At 40.6% G+C, this 19,426-nt stretch overlaps 1 protein-coding gene across 1 annotated transcript in view; it reads left to right on the forward strand.

Moving 5' to 3' along the window:
• The window catches only part of mecr (mitochondrial trans-2-enoyl-CoA reductase), a 56,591-nt gene extending 50,486 nt beyond the window's left edge, over positions 1-6,105 (forward strand). Inside the window, exons 8-10 of the mRNA XM_052036195.1 lie at positions 88-148; positions 2,503-2,575; positions 5,632-6,105. Of these exons, the coding sequence (XP_051892155.1) occupies positions 88-148; positions 2,503-2,575; positions 5,632-5,789 (292 nt within the window). The 3' untranslated portion in view covers positions 5,790-6,105. The remainder of the gene's footprint in view (positions 1-87; positions 149-2,502; positions 2,576-5,631) is intronic.
• The last annotated feature ends 13,321 nt before the right edge of the window (positions 6,106-19,426 follow it).

The following is a 19,426-nucleotide window of genomic DNA, read 5'->3' on the forward strand; positions in this document are numbered from 1 at the left end:
ACTGAGAGCTCAAGGTTGTGTTTAATTGCTTTTAATATAACTTTTGTTGCCACAGGCTATGTTTTATTTTGGGTCTTTCTGATATAGGAAAGGAGGGACTATTGTGACGTACGGTGGAATGGCAAAACAACCTGTCACAATTCCAGTGGTAAGGAAGTCGGTTTTCTGTGTAATTTTTCATTGTTGCTATTTTGAATGATTTCTTCTGATCTTCATGGTAAATAAATGGAGTAGGATTCCTTAAGAATGAAATTTTTTTGATGATATTGTTTGATATACTGGCCAAATGTTTATAATGGCACAATCTAACACTACAGAAAAGCATTGTTCTTGTTCTATATTAGTACAAACGGCAGCTCTGACAGAATAGTCATGTGATCTTTTCCCAAATGTCGATCGGGGTGAGGTCGGGGCTGGCAAGCAAACAAGTGGAAACCAGGTGAGGGGGAATGGGAGTGACGAGTAGATGGAGCTAAGTGGGGGATGGGAGGGGTGGGGTTGGGAGACAGTGTGCGATGGGTAGTAGATAGAAACAGATAAGGAGAGAGAAAATGGGGGGCGGGGGAGAGAGACAGATGGAGCCAGGTGGGGGAGAGGGAGGGTGGAGGTAGAGACAAAAAGGTAAGGAAAGTGACAAGTGGAACTAGATACGGAAGATGGAGCCAGGTGGGGGAGAGCAACGAAACCGGCAACAGGGTTAGAGTTGGAGAAAAAAGAGGTGAGAGAACCTAGGTGGATCAGAGAGAGAAAGGGACACAGGAGGTGAGGGTTACCTGAAATTGGAAAATTCAAGTGTTCATTCCATTGGGTTATAGACTATCTGGGCAGAATATGAGGTGGTGTTCTTTCTTATAGTTTGTGTTTGGCCTCACCCTGGCAATGGAGAAAGCCAGGACAGACAGGTCAGGCTGGGAATAGGAAGTGGAGCTGAAATGGCATGCAGCTAGGAGCTCAAGGTGCTCCACAAATGGTCACTTAGTCTACGCTTGGTCTCGTTGATGTAGAGGAGGCCGCACTGAGAGCACTGAATGGAGCAGATGAAGTTGGAGGTGTATATGAATCTTTGCCTGACCTCTCTCCTAATGTGTTTCTACCTATCACCCAGTAGCCACTGTCTCCTTACTCCTTCCCATTCCCCTCCCCCAACTGGGTCCATCCGCTGATCAACCCCTCCTCACATGCCAGCTCCTGCCTCTTCCCTCCCTCTCACGTTTTTATACTGGAAGTAGTATGACTGCAGTACAAAATCAATGCAAACTTACATTTAAGAAGTGCATTCCACTGCACATCCTGTAAGCATTTAAAGCTAAACAAAAACTAGAAAAAGAACACTTAAAAAATGTTTGTATAGATTTAAGCACAAGAGTGTTGCTCTATCTGTTTGATAGAACTGGAGTGCAGCCTGTATGCTTCTTGATTGCCTTTTCTCACCATAGTTGTTCTACTTTAAGACTGACAGGTACTGAAGAAGTACATAGAAGTACTTGATGGTACGAACCTTGTACTTGTTTCAGGATGCACTTGGAAAATGTTGCATTTATTCATAAAGATTGGGAAGTATTTAGGGAAAATAACTATTTTACAGCTTTTATAAGTTTGAAATTGAACTAAGTCCTTCTTATTTTAAGTGTTTTAAGGATTACCTTATTAATAGTTATCAGTAAATAGCCTGCAGTCATTTCAGTAATAAAAGGTGGTAAAATTGCAAGGTTTCAGAAACTTACTCCACACAGAATCACATTGTTCAGAGTCTGCAGATACATACTGGTTGATAATAAAATTGAACGATAAATGTTGACCAAATAATTGTTGTTAAACCATGACCAAAATCTTGGTGACAAACAATAATCTATATAGACATATTTATACATTATTACCCATGAAAGGTGCCAAACTATTAATAAAATATAATAGTGTCTCACTTTGAAATTTTAATAAGCTAAGCTTGGTAAGGTGAGAACGATTCATCATCTCTGCTCTTTTAATTGGTATCTTGCACCTGGCTTTCCTTCCTCCTCTCCTGGAAGCAATGACACTCCCTGATGTATTGTTCCACAGATGCTGGAAGCCTCTCCTCAGCCATTCTTCATATGTAAATGACACTGAGTTGGGACACTGAGCATGGACAGCAGTCTAAATTGACATAATTTGGATTTTTCCCTCCATATACTAGCTGAAGTCACCAGATAATGGTGACTACTTTTCAATCCCGCTTTGCTCGACCCACTGAGTTCCTCCAGCAGATTGTGTGTTACACCTTTCCAGCCTAATTGATGCCACTGTGATTTGCCAGTTACTGCCTCCTACTGAGAGAATTAATTCTACACACATTGGGTATCAAATTTGGAACCTTCCAGTCTTAATATTATTGTATAACATGAGCTTTGCTTGTATCAATGGATCACAAGGAATGTTATGTAATTTACACCGTTTCAGAAAAATGCACTTTGTCTGATTTGGATGCTAACATTGGGGTTTTAGCATTTCATTCTTTTTTTCCAGAGTACACTAATTTTCAAAGATGTTAAAATCCGTGGGTTCTGGATGACACAGTGGAAACGAGATCATGGGAATGGTGAGTGTACCTTGAAGCTGAAATTTCCATCATGGGTTTTGATGACTTTAATTCAGGGCACCCCATTTCTATTCAGAATGAGGAAAAGTACAAGTAATCTGTTGTAGTTTTTCTCAATCAAGTTGTTTGTTGCTGGTTTTTGGATCATCTGACTGCCTTGTTCCTTTATAAAATTAGCTTGAACAGCGTAAATTGGGAATTGAAATTAGGACACTCAAGGCTGCATGCCATGTTTTGAATGTTCTGTCAGGTTCTACTTTTCCTTTCTCTTCTGTTAGCAGATCATGTACTTTTTACAGTGAAGTATTTACTTTTACCACTCAGTTTCTAACTTTACAATAAATTTGCTAGGGAATCTCACCAATTGAAAACCCTTCTTTAAATGTGACTTTGACCTTGAGCTGTGACCTTGCATGTCCATCGTGAACACTTTAGCCTCTGAAAAGAACTTCTTAACACTTTAGTGAGAGGAGACTGAATGTTAATTTTACAATTTTCAAGTGCAAGTATTGAGTTAACATTTACAGTTAATGTTGCCTCATATTCTGGGCTCTTCAGTAAAAGATAAAACACAGCACTTTAATAGTATCCACCCAAATTTGCTTCTCAAAGCAAGAATTCCTCAGTATCTGATTAGTTCTGTCCAGAAGAGTGATTGTCTTTTCCTACATTTAACTTAGTAGAACCTCTTATATCATGTGTTCTTTTCTTTTATTGCCTACATATCTAGTCATAGCATACAGAATCAGAACAGACCCTTCAGCCCACCACGTCCACATTGATCAGTGGGTAATCATCCATATTAATCCTATCTTCCAGCACTCCAGGCTTTGGCGATTCAAGTGCTTGTCTCGACACTTCATAAATGCTGTCAGCGACATGGCTTCCGCCTCTCTCTCAGGCAGTGCATTCCAGGGTGAACTCTCTGGGTAAAAAAGGCCCCCCCCTCAAATCCTTGTAATCCTAACCCTAACCCTAAATCTATGTCCTCTAGTTTTATCCGCCACTGATAAGGGAAAAGTTTCTGACCATCTACCCCATCTATACCTGTCATAATCTTATATACCTCAATCATGTTGCATCAATCTCCTCCACTACAGGGAAAACACACCCAATCCCTCCTCATAACTGAACCACTCCACCCAAGGCAACATACTGGTGAATCTCCTCCGCACTCTCTTGAGCGTCTAGTGTTTGACCCTTGACTCTCCACCAGTGCTCATGTCTGGCATATGGCTAGTAGGTTTGCTAAGCAGCCATTGCCACTCCTTGAATCAAACTCACACTGTTCTCAGATGGATGAAGCTTGATGAGTAATCTGTGAATGTTTGCTGGATTTTATAAACCTCCACTGTCACACAATCAAGGTAAATGGTTCACCTGAACTCTAGGTGTCCTCTGAATTTGGACTGGAGAAAAAAATATAGTCCACTTTTTTCATGCAAATCATACTACGATGCTCCATGACCAATTCACCAGAAATCCCAAAATGTGATAATGCTTTTGTACTACAGCACAACATGTTTAACTATTGAGCGATTAGATCTCTGAATATTCCTGTAGCTTCAGAGAAGTTCATTATGCTAATGGATTGAAGTCCATTTTCAGTAGAGTTGCAGAATGTTCAACTTAATATGCATTCATATCTCTGAATGTATTAGTGCTTTTGCTTTATACTCATGGTTTCCACGATCAATTGTCCATGTATTTCTGAAGTACAACTCCCTTGTACATATTGGAATGTAACTTTCAGACTGGTAGTCATGAGCCGTCGACATAAAGTTACAAAAACTTGTCTGACTTTGCATTGCTCAATGATGCAAAACTATTGATGTTGTTTTAAGCTATTTAATAATGTATGTGTTGAGTGGTGGAAATTACACATAGTAAAAGTGTAAAACGTAGGTAAAGGGTCTGTGGTAAGTATGGAGTTATGGTCTGTGGTAAACTCCTACTTCAGTGCTGTTGTTGCAAGAACATCAGAAACTTCAGCATAGTACATTAGTAGAGCACAACATCCTACTGGTAGTGGGACTTAGTGAGGACCTTGTCAGAACATAGATTGCATGGAGGGGCAAGATGAGGAGGTGAGAGTGCATGCCTGTAATTGAAAGAGGAGTTAAAGATCTCTTGATGTAAAATCAGCCAGATAGAGCCCTTCACAGAGACAACATATTCTGGATGTTCTGCATCTACCTAATACTTGATGCACTGGTTGGGGGAATAAATTGCCCTTTGGAGAACAATGATTACTTGATTGCTAAGTCTGGTCAAATATTACAGCTAAAATCATAATGCAATATATAAGTAAGATTTTACTGTGATTAAAAGTATAGACCACAGCAACCTTTGAAAATGGAGAATCTCATTTTTTTTTAGTACTTTGCACTTTAATTGTAATTGAAACCAATGGTCCATATTTGTGTAATAAAATATGAAAACATTCAGCAATTCAGGGAGCTGTTTCAAATTGATTACCATTCATCAAATGGTGTTGTGTAGCATCATCTTTGTTCAACACCATTTAAAATTTTTTTTTGCAGCAGTCTGGAATTTGATTTTAGGCTGCATTGTGCATCTGACCACCATTAGGAATAACATCATGGTTATGTTCCAGTATCAAAGAGCCAGTTCTTGCCTGGTTGCGATGAATACAGGAAACTGCTATTATAGTATTCAGTAAAAGCTTTTCTGTGTCAGTTTTTGCTGTAATGGCTGTCAGCTTGTAGTTGTGCATTTGCAACCCCACTCTGTGTAATCTGGCAAGCACATTGAATAGGTACAAGCACTAGTGTAATTTAGAGTAAAGGGAGACTGGAGAGTTAGCAGCACCTCATTCCACTAACATCACTGGATCATTGTGATTGACACTGAAAAGTCTGGAAATATGCATACCCCCTGAGCATCCCTTATAAGCGTGAAGAAAATAATTAGTATTCTAATCCCTTATTTCTTCCCCCGGTTTCTTGTTATTTAATGTCCTAGGCACGTATTTTGCATGTAACAAAATGGAAATCTATATATTTTTTTTAAAAGCTGTGTTTCTGTTTTGTCAGATTTGCTGAAGGAAATGATCTCCCAGTTGTGTGGCTTCATTCAAGCAGGGAAGCTGAAGGCACCAAATTGCACTGAGGTTCAATTCCAGGACTATCAAACTGCCCTCAAAGCTGCTACCACACCATTTATATCAAGCAAGCAGATTCTAATCATGTGATGTTTTTCCTTACCTGTAAATAATCTATCACAGAATTCCATATCTGATATTTTCAGAAAGAACATGCTGTATTTTCAGCTTTATTCCATCCAGTCTGAAATATGAACTCTCCACCATAGCTTAATATTTCATAAATATAGAAATGGGAAATGAACTGGATCTATACAATGAAAGTACGACTTTGTATCATGTAAATTGTGTCACTTTTTCTTTCTCCCTGTGCTTTGTCTTGACAATAGCCTTGTAATCACGTGAGTTCTTGCAGATGCGACTCAAGTTCTGTTTTAATTTTGGGTTTATGATGAACATAAATAGAAGCAAGAGTAAATTAAATTTTTTTAAATTTAAATTTAAATTTTATTTACAGCGTGGTAACAGGCCCTTCCGGTCCAACGAGTCTGTGCTGCCCATTTTGAACCCAAATTAACCTACCCACACGTCTTTGGAATGTGGGAGGAAACCGGAGCACCTGGAGGAAACCCACACAGACACAGGAGAACGTACAAACTCCTTACAGACAGTGATGGGAATCGAACCCCAATTGCTGGCGCTGTAGTAACATCGCGCTAACTGCTACGCTACCGTGCCACCCATTCAGTTGCTTGTGCCTGCTCTGCGATTCAGCAATGGCCGATCTCTGATCTCCATGCCGTTTACCTTTCTGGAATATACTCAGTGACTGAGCCTCCAGAGGTTTCTCTTGGGAAAAGAAATCCAAGGATGTACATCTCTCTTCTCATCTCTGTCCCAACACCTTATTTTGAGACTTTGATACCAGTTATATATAGTCCAACATGGGAACCATCACTTTCCCTTCCCCACCTCCCCATTCCCCACCTCCGCCCCCCCCCCCCCCCCCCCCCCCCCCCCCCCCCCCCCCCCCCCCCCCCCACCATGTCAAATCTCTGCTCATATGATAACCTGGTGAATTTTGCTGCACTCCATAAGTATATCCTTCCCTAGGTAGGGAGACCAGGCATGTACACAATATTCCAGATGCAACCTCAGCAGAAAACATACATTTTCAAACTCCCTATTTAAAAAAAACACCTCTATTTATCCCTACCAAACTGGCTGACCACACATTTTTTCCATCTGTCATGACCTTGCCCATTCATCCAATCTGTCCATATCCCACAGAAGCTTTTCTGCATCATCCTCGTGGCCCACACTACCATCCAGCTTTCTATTATCAGCAAACCTGTTTTGATTATGCTTGATCAACATCCAAATCTTTTGTATAGATTGTGAACATCTGGGCCATCACCGATCTCTGACACCCCACCAATCAGAACCTTCCAACCAAAAAATAATCTGTAAATTCCTGCTCACTGTTTTCTATCTGTTAATCAGTCCTGATTCCAAAGCAATGCACTCTAATTTTGTACAATAATCTCTGGTATGGCACCTTATTAAAGGCCTTCCAAAAGTCCAAATTCACCACATCTACTGGTTATCCTTATCAATTCTTCTCTAAGAAACTCTAATATATTTGTCAAACATGATTTACCTTTCTATTCAATCTTATTATTATTTTCTAAGTGCCCTGTTACCACTTCCTTAATAATCAGTTCTCTCATTTTCCCTACCACAGATGTTAGCTTAATTTCCTGTTTTCTCCCTGCTAGCTTTCTTAATTAGTGGGGTTATATTTTCTACCTTCCAGTCTCTGGGAATGTGTCTAGAATCTGTAGAATTTTGGATTCACTCTCCATAAGCATAGGGTGCAAGTCATTAGGGGTGTATTGTTATTTGATCTCATTAAGTTATCCAATCCTTTTTCTTAACCAGTGCCAATTTTTTAGATGTCGTTCACTCCATACCTGCAGTTCACTCTTTCTGGGAGGTTTTCCATATCATGTGTGTGAAGAAAATATTTATTTAAATTTGTCTCTTTCTTATTCCCTAATATTTCTCTTGTCTTACCCTTTCCTTTTTACACATCTATAGAAGCCTTTACCGTATCTTATGTTTCTGACTAGACTACTCTCATGTTCTGTTTCCCCCTTTCATTATCTATAACTTGGGCCTACTTTGCTGAATTCTGAAAGTTTCCCAAACCGCAGGCATACTGTACTTTTTCTACAACATCATAAGCCTTTTTCTTTGATCTAATAATATTAACTTCTTTTGATAGCTGCTCTTGGACCACCCCTTCTGATGTTTTTTTTTAACCTGAAAGGAATATTATTTGTAAAGCACATGACTATTTTAAATGCTACGCATTGTTCCTTTACTGTAAGTAATTTTAATGTCACTTCCCAATCTAAGAAGATGTCAACTCGCACCTTATACCTTCGTAGTTAGCTCTATCTGGATTCAAGACCAGATTGAGTTAAAACATTTTCAATTTTTATATGAAATTCATTACGATCACTGTTTTCTAAAGCCCCCTTAACTATCAAATCATCAATGAATCCTCTGTGAATGCCAGATCTAAAATGTACCATTCCTTGTTGGTTCCTCAACATGCTGTTTTAGAAAACCATTTCTTAAACACTCCATGAATTTGTCTTCTGCACTGTTACAACCAGATTATGTTGCCAAGTCTACATGCTGATTTATACTCCCCCATGTTTATTGCATTACCCTTATAACGAGTACTCCCAATTTCCTGATTTATACTTTCTCTGCATTACCACTACTGTGTGGGGTCACTTTGTGCTGAAGTGCATCTTTATGTCATTGATTCCCACGTAGATGATGACAGGTGGATCTTTCCCCTCCATTTTCAGTGCCTCCCAGCTTGGAGGAGCTAAGTTCACCATTGCTAAAGATAAGGTTAACTTCCTCGAAGGTACATGAAGAGAATACTTAAGAATGATACCAGGTTATCAGAAAACTTGGCACTGACACCAGTGGTCCTGAATTTCTTTGGGATGCTCTTTCTGTCACTCTTGCGGTGTCCCCTTGATTGTTGTCTGGCCTTCAGATGTACCTGAAGCCGTCCCAACTCCATTTGGTTTACATCTCCCTTGATAGCAGCCTGCAGTCCTTGTATGGAATTTGCATGACAATTGATGACCTTCTGCAGCACTTGCTGATACAGTGCCTCTGTCCTAAAGGAGCACCATGTGGACAGCTTGAACTGTGTGAGGTTCACCATTTACTGGGACAATCTCGTAATACACTCTACGTAACAACAATTTCCATGTTGGAATCAAAAATAGACCATTATTAGGAGCAAGATATTTGGTGGGACAGATTCTGGTGTATTGGTGGAGAGCATCTTTGGAAGTGGAGGGGTTTTTCTCTTGCCTGCAATTTAGCCCTTGTTACTTGGGCTGCCAGTTCCTATGGGCACACCTATCTACTCAGACTGATCCTAATCCCACCTCAGTCTGCCCACAACCTTCTGACTGCTGAAAATGGCACAGGTCAACAGTAACAGTCCTGAATTTGGTGTGATGGCAGTTCCCATACAAGAGCAATGCTCCTCCCTCTCCTTCCACCACTTGTCTCAACACAGCCAAATGCCCTCTTCCATCTAAGATATCGTGGGACTGCTGGTTTCATCATCCATAATCCACTTGAGGAAATGCCATCCAAGGGTAGTACTCATGTTATTTATCTTGCAAACAAATTAAGTACTTATCTCCTGAAAATTTAAAAAAAACTAGATGCTGGAAATCTGAAATAAAAACAAAGTACTGGAAACACTCAGCAGGTCAGGCAACATTTGTGGAAAAAGAAACAAAGTTAACATTTTAACTTGAAGAGCCTTCATCAGAATTAGAAAAGTGAGAAAATAAGTTACTTTTAAGTTGCAGAGGGAGTGGGAGAGGGATGTTTAGAATGTAGGGAATGTCTCTAAGATGGTGAGGCCAGGGTTGCCCTAGTAATGAAGACTTCTGTTTGATAAATTAATGAGAGAAGTTACAGAGAAGACATGCAAAGGGCTATAGAACAGCTGTGAAGTGCAGAGCTATAGGAACTGCACAGAGGTCAGGCCTCACGAGTGAAGAGGAGTGTGAAGAGATAAAAACTGAATCAATATTACAGACTGACAACCTACAGCAGAGCCAGTCACTTCTGGTACAAACAAAAAGCAAGTTACCTGAAGTTGATAGCAAGCTCTGAAGACTGCAATGGCCCAGATGGAAGATGTGGTGTTGTTCCTCAGGCTCACATTGAACATCGTTATCATAGTGCAGGAGGCCACAGTCTGATAGGTCAGAATGGGACTGGTCTGAAGAATTAAAGTGACAGGCAACCCCTATCTGAGTGCAGTTGCTCCACAAAGTGGTTTCCCAATCTTTGTTTGGTTTCTTCAGTGTACAGGAAACCATGTTGTGGGTACACTAATGCAGTGCACTTGATTGGAAGATGTACAAGTGAATTGCTGCTTCACCGGAAGAAGTGTTTGGGTCCCTGGATGTTGTTTCTCTCTTCACCCGGTTGGGAGAGAGCCAGCAGTACCAGTCCTACAACTCAAATGATGATCACTTATACTTAATGACCTTGAATGGAAGGAACAATATTTGTCCCTGGGCAAGCCTCATCCCTTGCCCACATGACCATTGTAAGGCTAAGTGTAATTGCTTTGTGTTAAGAGTTAGCCACAATCGAACTAAATAGATTCAGTACTGGAAGGATGAGGAGGCTAGGTGATAACCATCACACTAAATAAATTTGGAAATGCATATTTTTGTGTTTCAAAAATGCAAAGATACATTAATTTTGAGTTTGTGGCTATTTATTCAATTTTCCCTCTTCCCCATGAAGGCTTTGAATTGTCTTGGGTAATAGATACAGAGATGTTTAGATATCTTTGGATACCTCTCAGTTGTGTGAAGTAACAGTGAACATCCGCAGAATGATTGTGCAGTGGGCTGGTCTCTCATACAAGCACATGGCATCCAACAAAGTTCCCTGGATGGTCATCTGGAAACCAAATTTTGACTTTTTTTTCTGTTCCTCTGCCTATCTAATTAGATGTAATTCCATCACCTTACTCCCAGATACAATCAAGGATAGATATCCTGGTCTAATTGACACAAGATACATTATTATCTATTCCTCAGATAGCTATGATCATGTAAAATGAGAATGGTGGTATCAGTATCGAGCATTTTCCCACACATCTGGATTTTATCATTGTGAATTCCTGGAGGAAGACATTAGGTACCAAAGACATTTCGTATCAGGAACAAGGCTGATGAACTTAGAAAATGGGTAAGTACTTGGAAATATTACGTGGTAGCCATTACAGAGACCAGGGTTTAGATGTTTCGAAAGGGACGGGCAGAGGTAAAAGAGGTGGGGGAGTGGCTTTGTTGATCAGGGACAGTATCACAGCTGTAGAAAGGGAGGATGTCCTGGAGGAATCGTCTGCTGAATCAGTGTGGGTGGAAGTCAGAAACAGGAAGGGAGTGATCACTCTGTTGGGAGTATTCTACAGATCCCACCCCCAACAGCAGCAGAGACACTGAGGAGTAGATCGGGAAGCAGATTTTGGAGAGGTCCAAAAATAACAGGGTTGTTGTCATGGGTGATTTCAACTCCCCGAATATTGATTGGCACCTCCTTAGTGTAAAGGGGATAGATGGGACGGAGTTTGTTAGGTGTGTTCAGGAAGGATTCCTGACACAGTATGTAGACAGGCCGACTAGAGGAGAGGCTGTACTGGACCTGGTACTAGGCAATGAGCCTGGTCAGGTTTCAGATCTCTCAGTGGGAGAGCATTTTGGAGATAGTGACCATAACTCCTTGACCTTTACCATAGCCTTGGAGAGGGATAGGAGCAGACGATATGGGAAAGTATTTAACTGGGGGAGGGGGAATTATGATGCTATTAGGCAGGAACATGGACGCACAAATTGGGAACAGATGTCCTTGGGGAAGTGCACAGCAGAAATGTGGAGGTTGTTTAGGGAGTACTTGCATGGGGTTCTGGATAGGTTTGTCCCATTGAGGCAGGGCAAGGATGGTAGAGTGAAGGAACTGTGGTTGACAAGAGATGTACAATATCTTGTCAAGAGGAATAAAGAAGCTTACCTGAGGTTTAGAAAGCAAGGATCAGACAGGGCTCTGGAGAGTTACAAGGTAGCCAGGAGAGAGCTTAAGAATGGACTGAGGAGAGCTAGAAGGGGGCATGAGAAGTCCTTGGTAAGTAGGATCAAGGAAAACCTCAAGGCGTTCTACACGTATGTGAAGAATAGGAGGATGACTAGAGTGAGGGTAGGACCAATCAGGGATAAAAGAGGAAACGTGTGCCTGGAGTCAGAAGAGGTAGGGGAGGTCCTTAATGAATACTTTGCTTCAGTATTCACCAGAGAGAGACCTTGACGTTTGTGAGGATGGCGTACGGCAGGCTGATATGCTAGGGCATGTCGACGTGAGGAAAAAGGATGTGCTGGAACTATTGAAAAACATTAAGACAGATAAGTGACCGGGGCCGGACGGGATATATCCAAGGTTTTACAGGAACTGAGGGAAGAGATTGCTGCACTTTTGGTGATGATCTTTGAGTCCTCACTGGCCACATGAGTAGTGCCAGATGATTGGAGGGTGGCAAATGTTGTTCCTTTGTTCAAGAAAGGGAGTAGGGATAACCCTGGGAATTACCAGTGAGTCTAACTTCAGTGGTGGGCAAATTACTGGAGAAGATTCTAAGAGACAGGATTTATGGGCATTTAGAGAAGCATAGGCTGATTAGGGACAGTCAGCATAGCTTTGTGAGGGGCAGGTCATGCATCATGAGCCTGATTGAATTCTTTGAGGATGTGACAAAGCATATTGATGAAGGTAGAGCAATAGATGTGGTGTACATGGATTTTAGTAAGGCATTTAATAAGGTTCCTCATGTAGGGCTTATTCAGAAAGTGAGGAGGCATGGGATCCAACGAAACTTGGCTGTGTGGATTCAGAATTGGCTCGCCCATAGAAGACAGAGGGTGGTGGTAGATGGAGTGTATTCTGCCTGGAGGTCAGTGACCAGTGATGTTCCACAGGGATCTGTTCTGGGACCCCTGCTCTTTGTGATTTTTATAAATGACTTGGATGAGGATGTGGAAGGGTGGGTTGGTGAGTTTGTTGATGATATAAAGGTTGGTGGTGTAGTGGATAGTGTAGAAGGGTGCTGTAGATTACAACAGGATATTGATAGAATGCAGAGCTGGGCTGAGAAATGGCAGATGGAGTTCAACCCGGAAAAGTGTGAAGTGATACAGTTTGGAAGATCGAATTTGAAGGCAGAATACAAGGTTAATAGCAGGACTCTTAGCTGTGTGGAGGAACAGAGGGATCTTGGGGTCCATGTCCATAGATCCCTCAAGGTTGCTGCGCAGGTCAATAGGGTTATTAAGAAGGCGTATGGAGTGTTGGCCTTCATTAGGGTACTGAGTTCAAGAGCCGCAAGGTAATGTTGCAGCTCTGTAGAACTCTGGTTAGACACACTTAGAGTATTTTGTTCATTTTTGGTCGCCTCATTATGAGAAGGATGTGGAAGCTTTTGAGAGGGTGCAGAAGAGATTTACCAGGATGTTGCCTGGATTGGAGAGCATGTGTTATGAGGATAGGTTGAGTGAGCTAAGGCTTTTCTCTTTGGAGAGAAGGAGGATGAGAGGTGACTTGGTAGAGGTGTACAAGATGATGAGGCATAGTTTGAGTGGACAGTCAGAGTCTTTTTCCCAGGGCGACAATGGCTAACATGAGGGGACATAATTTTAAGGTGATTAGAGGAAGATATAAGGAGGATGCCAGGGGTAAGTTTTTTTTTTACACAGAGAGTGGTGGGTGCGTGGCACACACTGCCAGCAGAGGTTATGGGGGCAGATACATTAGGGACATTTAAGAGTCTCTTAGATAGACACATGAATGATAGAGAAATGGGGTGGCTACATGGGAGGGAAGGGTTAGATCGATCTTAGAGCAGGATAAAATGTCAGTACAACACCATGGGCAGAAGCGCCTGGACTGTGCTGTAATGTTCTAAAGAAAATCTAGCTCCACCCAGATTTTATACACTCAATGCACTTTGGTCCAACATTGGCTAGTTTTGGGATTCATTGTGTTTCTGTACCTTCTGAGCCATATTGTGTATATTTTGATACATTTCAATGGAGCACCTCACAGCCTTAAGAAATGTGCAACATTCACCACTATCTTCCAGTAAACATTTGAAAATTAAACCATGGATATTTATGGCCATTCAATCGATTGTGTCTATGCCTATCAAAAAAGAAATTACCCTCAATATCCCTTTGTTATTGACTTTTTGACAAAGGAAAATAGTTCCTTCTTGCTCACTATGAATCGGCCTCCCATAATTTTATATGCTTCAATTAATCCCCCTTAACCAAATGTGTTCCAAAGAAAGGGACTGCAGACGAGCCAGTCTCTCCTAATGATTAAAATTCTGCACCCGTAGCAATATCCTTGCTAATTTCCTTTGCCCCCTTTCTACAGCTATTAAATACTCCCTTTCATTGTATTGTTTTTTGTATAGTTCCAGCATGATCTCCTGGCTATAATATTCTCTACTTTTACAGTAAAGGCAAGAATCACATACTGTATGCCTTCTTTGTCCTTAACTCTCATGTTGCCTACAAATATCTGTGGGCATGTACTCTTAAGTTCTTTCTGTTCCTTCAAAACTATTCAGTATCCACTATTGTGTGTTTCCTGGTGTTTGCCCTACAAAACTGCATCATTTAACTCTTCTCAGTATTACATTTCATTTGCCACATTACACACCTTTGCCAAGACAGTGTAGTTCATACCACTGTACTAAACTCTTCTGACAACAAAACCCAGACAGCCAGAACATCCTTCTCTTACCACGTTTCTGTGTGGGGTGTTCACAGACACCCAAAGTATTGATTGACAAAGTAAGTATGACTACATTTGACGTGCTAAGTGGCAAAATAGCCAGTCTGGGATCTTCCTTGATCTCATCCTAGAGGTTTCAATGTAGTCTAATTAATCTAGCCTTAATGTCTGTACATTTGGCCAATGAATACAAGAACGTCTCATGGTCATGTCAGTTTCCAAAGCATATTTCTTAAGTGGCTTCCTGCTGTGAACTTCACAGACAGTGGTGTTCATTCAAACAGCTGTCCTTAGAACATAGAACAATACAGCACAGGAACAGGCCCTTTGGCCTACAATGTCTGCGCCAAACATGATGCTGAATTCAACAAACTCTATTCTGCCTGTACATGGGCCATATCCCTGCATATTCATATGTCTTTCTAAAAGCCTCTTAAATGCCACTATAGCATCTGCTACCACCACTGACTGATAGCTGACCCTGATCTATGGTATCCTTTGCCATAACTTGGATCTTTTCCCACTTCTGTTTTCCTGACGCTTCCCTACTAAACATCTAACATCCAGAATGAGCCTTCATTATAAAATACAATTATCAAAAGCAATGTTACATTTTAACGCTTCCTTCACAGTCTGCTGAGGTGTCTGCTCCATGTCCTTCATATTCCTTTGCTTCTATGGATCTGCTTCCATCAGGAGCAGTCAGATGATAAGGTATCTTTATTAGTCACAGGTACATCAAAACTCACAGTGAAATACATCTTTTGCGTAGAGTGTTCTGGGGGCAGCCCGCAAGTGTCACCACGCTTCCGGTGCCAACGTAGCATGCCCACAACTTCTTAACCCATCCGTCTTTGGAATGTGGGAGGAAACCGGAGCACCTGGAGGAAACCCATGCAGACACGGGGAGAACGTACAAACTCCTTACAGACAGCGGCCAGAATTGAAACCGGGTTGCTGGCACTATAATAGTGTTATGCTAACTGCTACACTACCATACCGGGGGCGGGTAGTTATTGCTCATGTTTCCTGTAATAAGATTGTTAAGGGCCTGACTGGGTCCCTTAATCTGCTTGCATGGATAAGAAGGTGAGTCATAAGATTTAACTTGAGCCCAGAGCTTCCACTGACTGCCTCACCAGGTCCGCACACAGACACAGCTGTCTTTGGTCAGTGGCACCACTTGTGGTCCTGTCCACCTGGGAGTGAACCCTGCCTTTTCAAGCAGCGCCCATCCCATCACTTGGTCACCCAGCTGTGGGAGGATTACCTTCTCTCTCACTGGTTCCCTCTGATCGGCAGTGAGTTGCTGTTTTTTGGCTTAGTCCCTGGTCTAAACTGAATTTCTCACTTGCATTTGACAAGACAGAAGCTGAACTTAAATCACATAACATATTCGCATTCTTGCATCTTACAAAACAAAGCACTGTTAATACATCAAAATCAAGTTTTCCAAAAGAACACTAAAACCTCAAATTCCATACATCAAAATGTCCTAACCAATATCTTTTCTAACATTTTGGGAAAAGAAACATTCTTGTTAAAAATCACCATTTGAGATTACTCCCAACTGTTCCAAATTATCTCCCAAAATACTAATTTCAAATTCCCAATTTAAATATACACTAATCACCAGTTTTCCAAAATGCTAATTTCTCTCTAAAATGTAGTAATCTCATTCCAGAATGAGAGAGATGCACATTTTTAACATGTCAGTCTGGATTCTATGAGGCCAGTGTGGAATCTGGGCTTTTCTCTTTCCCATCAATTCCAAAGGAAAGAATCAAAAGAGTCCAAATTTAAAACAGAGTAAAGAAGAAACAAATCCATGTTTGAACTTTTCTTCATGGTACCTTCATAAATAACTGAAGAACTTTGAATAAATGGTTAATTTCCACAGTGAAAAACTTCAACATGCATTCCAAAGAACAAAGGAAAAAAAATGGGGCCCTTCACAATTCACAGATCTTCTTAAAGAGGCACTGCCTCTTAAAACATAAGAACTCTTACAAATTTATTTTACATTAAGTAACAGAATCCTTCACTTGGTCACACTCTATTCCTCTGGATTAAGTGAAATATTCTCCCAAGATTTAACAAACACCTAAAAGCCTTTTTACTCACTCACTCACCCATGCACTCTCTCTCTGTAAATCTAAATTAACTCACAAGTTGCCACACGTCATGCAACATTTTTAAAATTCACAGACCATTCATACTTTAAATCAGTTCAGAAAACTCCAACAACTTCCAAGCTTCATCCATTGACTTCCTCCAGTCGCTCATTTTTTGGTCCATATTCCAGCACCTGCAGTCTCGTGTGTCTCCAACTTCCAAGCTTTCGCACATTGCAGCCTCTGATCTATGATAGGACTTGGATTACATTTGTCCTACAATCACAAACAGTGTGCTTCCCAGTGGAAGGCGCATTCTGTCTGTCTCAAGTGTCTGAGACTTGCATCTGTCTGCCTTCATTGTTTTTCCTCTTACATTTCCCCAATCATTGGTAAGAGTAGGTCAGTTAGCAGTATTGATGCCCGTGTCCTGCAACATGTTGCATTGCTGGCCCCTGCTAATGATGTTGTTGTGTACATCAGTGGGTGAATAGTGCTGACAAAATAAACAAGAAACAGAAGAGTGTGCCTGCTGAGCTTCTAAAGGATTCAGGTTCTTGCCATCCTCTCCTTATATGATTGAGATAAACGTTTCAAAGTTTAGAAAATCATTGAGAGAATACTCCCAAATGATGTCCCCATCCATTTTGCTTCTTAACAGAACTTTTTGCTGTGGTCCAAAGATTAGATTGCTTATCAAATGGGTCTTTTATTCATAGAGGAATACTTCATACACAGTAGGGATATTGCATAGCTATATAAAAACTGCACAGCACAATTACAAGATGTACTTTAACATTAAGTGGTATTGCATGTGCTTTTCCTGTCATATAACAACTCAGACACTGGGTTATTGGGCCTGTTCATTTTAACCTGAAATTAAGAATTCACCAGTAAAATCCCAGCCCCTGCACAAACCCATAAAAAGCTCCAATAACCAATGTGTAGGATTGGTGATGGAAGGATGCATTTTATTCAAAAATTAAAGATCCTTCAAGAAAAAGTGGTCCATCCCAATTCATCCACATACTTTATGAGCAAGTAAAATGATATATGGGTAGGCCATGTAACAGAAGATCAGGTATCATGTTCCACAGTTAAATATATTGTTAAAACAGAAAATACTGGAAGACATTCAATGCTTAAGGAGACAGCTGCCTGACCTGCAGTTATTTTGCTATGGTGCTATTTGGTTAGCATGTGTGAGGGTTCCACATGACAGCTTTATAGATGCTGGGAGCTGACAGATAACTATGAAATACACGATAAGATTCTCAGGTCCTCAATGGTCCATTTAGCCTACTGAGGCTTGACAAGCACTTTGGGTCATTTTGATATGAGAAATTAATTGCTGGTAAGAAGTTCAAAATTAATCTGAGAGTAATATGACCACTTTGAGTTCTGACTTAGCAGTGGTGGATTGTTCAGTCCAAAGAAAAAGGCAAACATCTATGACGAATTAGAACTCTGTCTTGTATAGAACTGTAATAACCTCTCCTTGTGTAATTGAGATACAAGCTTGAGAGTAACCCTTTTTAAAAAATTGGGTACACATTCAAAGGAAAAAATGTTCAGGGCTGTGGGGAGAAAAAATAGCACTAACTTGATAGCTCTTTCAAAGACCTCCAAATGACCTCTTGTGCTGGAATATATTTAATCTTTTTTTTGAATGGATTAAGGGCAAGTACTTTATCCTTAAGGGCATTTTTACACATATGTGCAATAAATATGGGAGCCTCATATCCCCTTTTTTCAAAGGGTGAAATTTCCCTTTCATTTTATATGGTTTGCTTATTAAAAACCACTTAGCCAACCTAGGTTGCTTGGCCAAGCACCTCAGACATACACTGTTACCTTGACTATTGTGATAAAAAGAACTTAATTATTGGAAATTGACTTCTGAAGAAAAATTGTTGGTAACATCCCTGGTTCCTCTAGGATTTAATTTCGTTGCTAGGTCTAACATTGTAGCAAATAATTTACTTTAAGTAACTATCAATTTTCATTTTGCACAGGTTTGAGCTCAAAGCTTAAAAGGTATATAATAACGTTCCAGTCTCTCTAAAGGATTTCAACGTGCTATGTATGCCACAAACTGCATTTACCTGAAAATCTTTTGAATATTCAACCTTGCACATTGATTTTGCTTTGTGGATACTAGTTCAAATTAAGACTAAATTTTTCCCTAGATATCTGACACATTTAACAGATTTTCAAAGTTAAATTAACTAGTCTGATCAAACTATTTTGTTTTTTTTGTTCAATTTTGCTTCTTCAGAAACCCAACGAGACCTGACGACTCTTTCTCGTGCCTGCTCGCTTTCCCATCACCGCTGTTTCTGTGATCCTCTCCCGAAAGCAATGCATTTGTTCATTTCTGACTTACAAACATTTCAGGTCACGAACAGTCCTCAGGAACAGAACCCTGTTGTAATCTGGGGACTGCCTGTAGCATAAATTGAAACAGTTTGTGTTTTGGTCTTTACCTTACCAAGTCATTTTTCATTTTTGGCTTGTGTCCTTGATTATTTTGACTACATTAAATTTCAGTTCTCAGGAACTATGAGCTTGATTATGGAAGAGTAGTGGCTAACTTCTGGACTAACTTCCTCGGGCTTGGCCTCTGATCCAGTTAAATATTTGAATTCTACCATGGTAGGTGAGAAGTATAAATTCAAAATGTTAAATATATTTGGAATTATCTTTACATTTCTCATGTTCCCTCACTGCATAGGAGTTCAGCACACTGCG

This window comes from Pristis pectinata, chromosome 22, assembly GCF_009764475.1.
Source record: "Pristis pectinata isolate sPriPec2 chromosome 22, sPriPec2.1.pri, whole genome shotgun sequence".
In the NCBI taxonomy this organism is placed as follows: Eukaryota; Metazoa; Chordata; class Chondrichthyes; order Rhinopristiformes; family Pristidae; genus Pristis; species Pristis pectinata.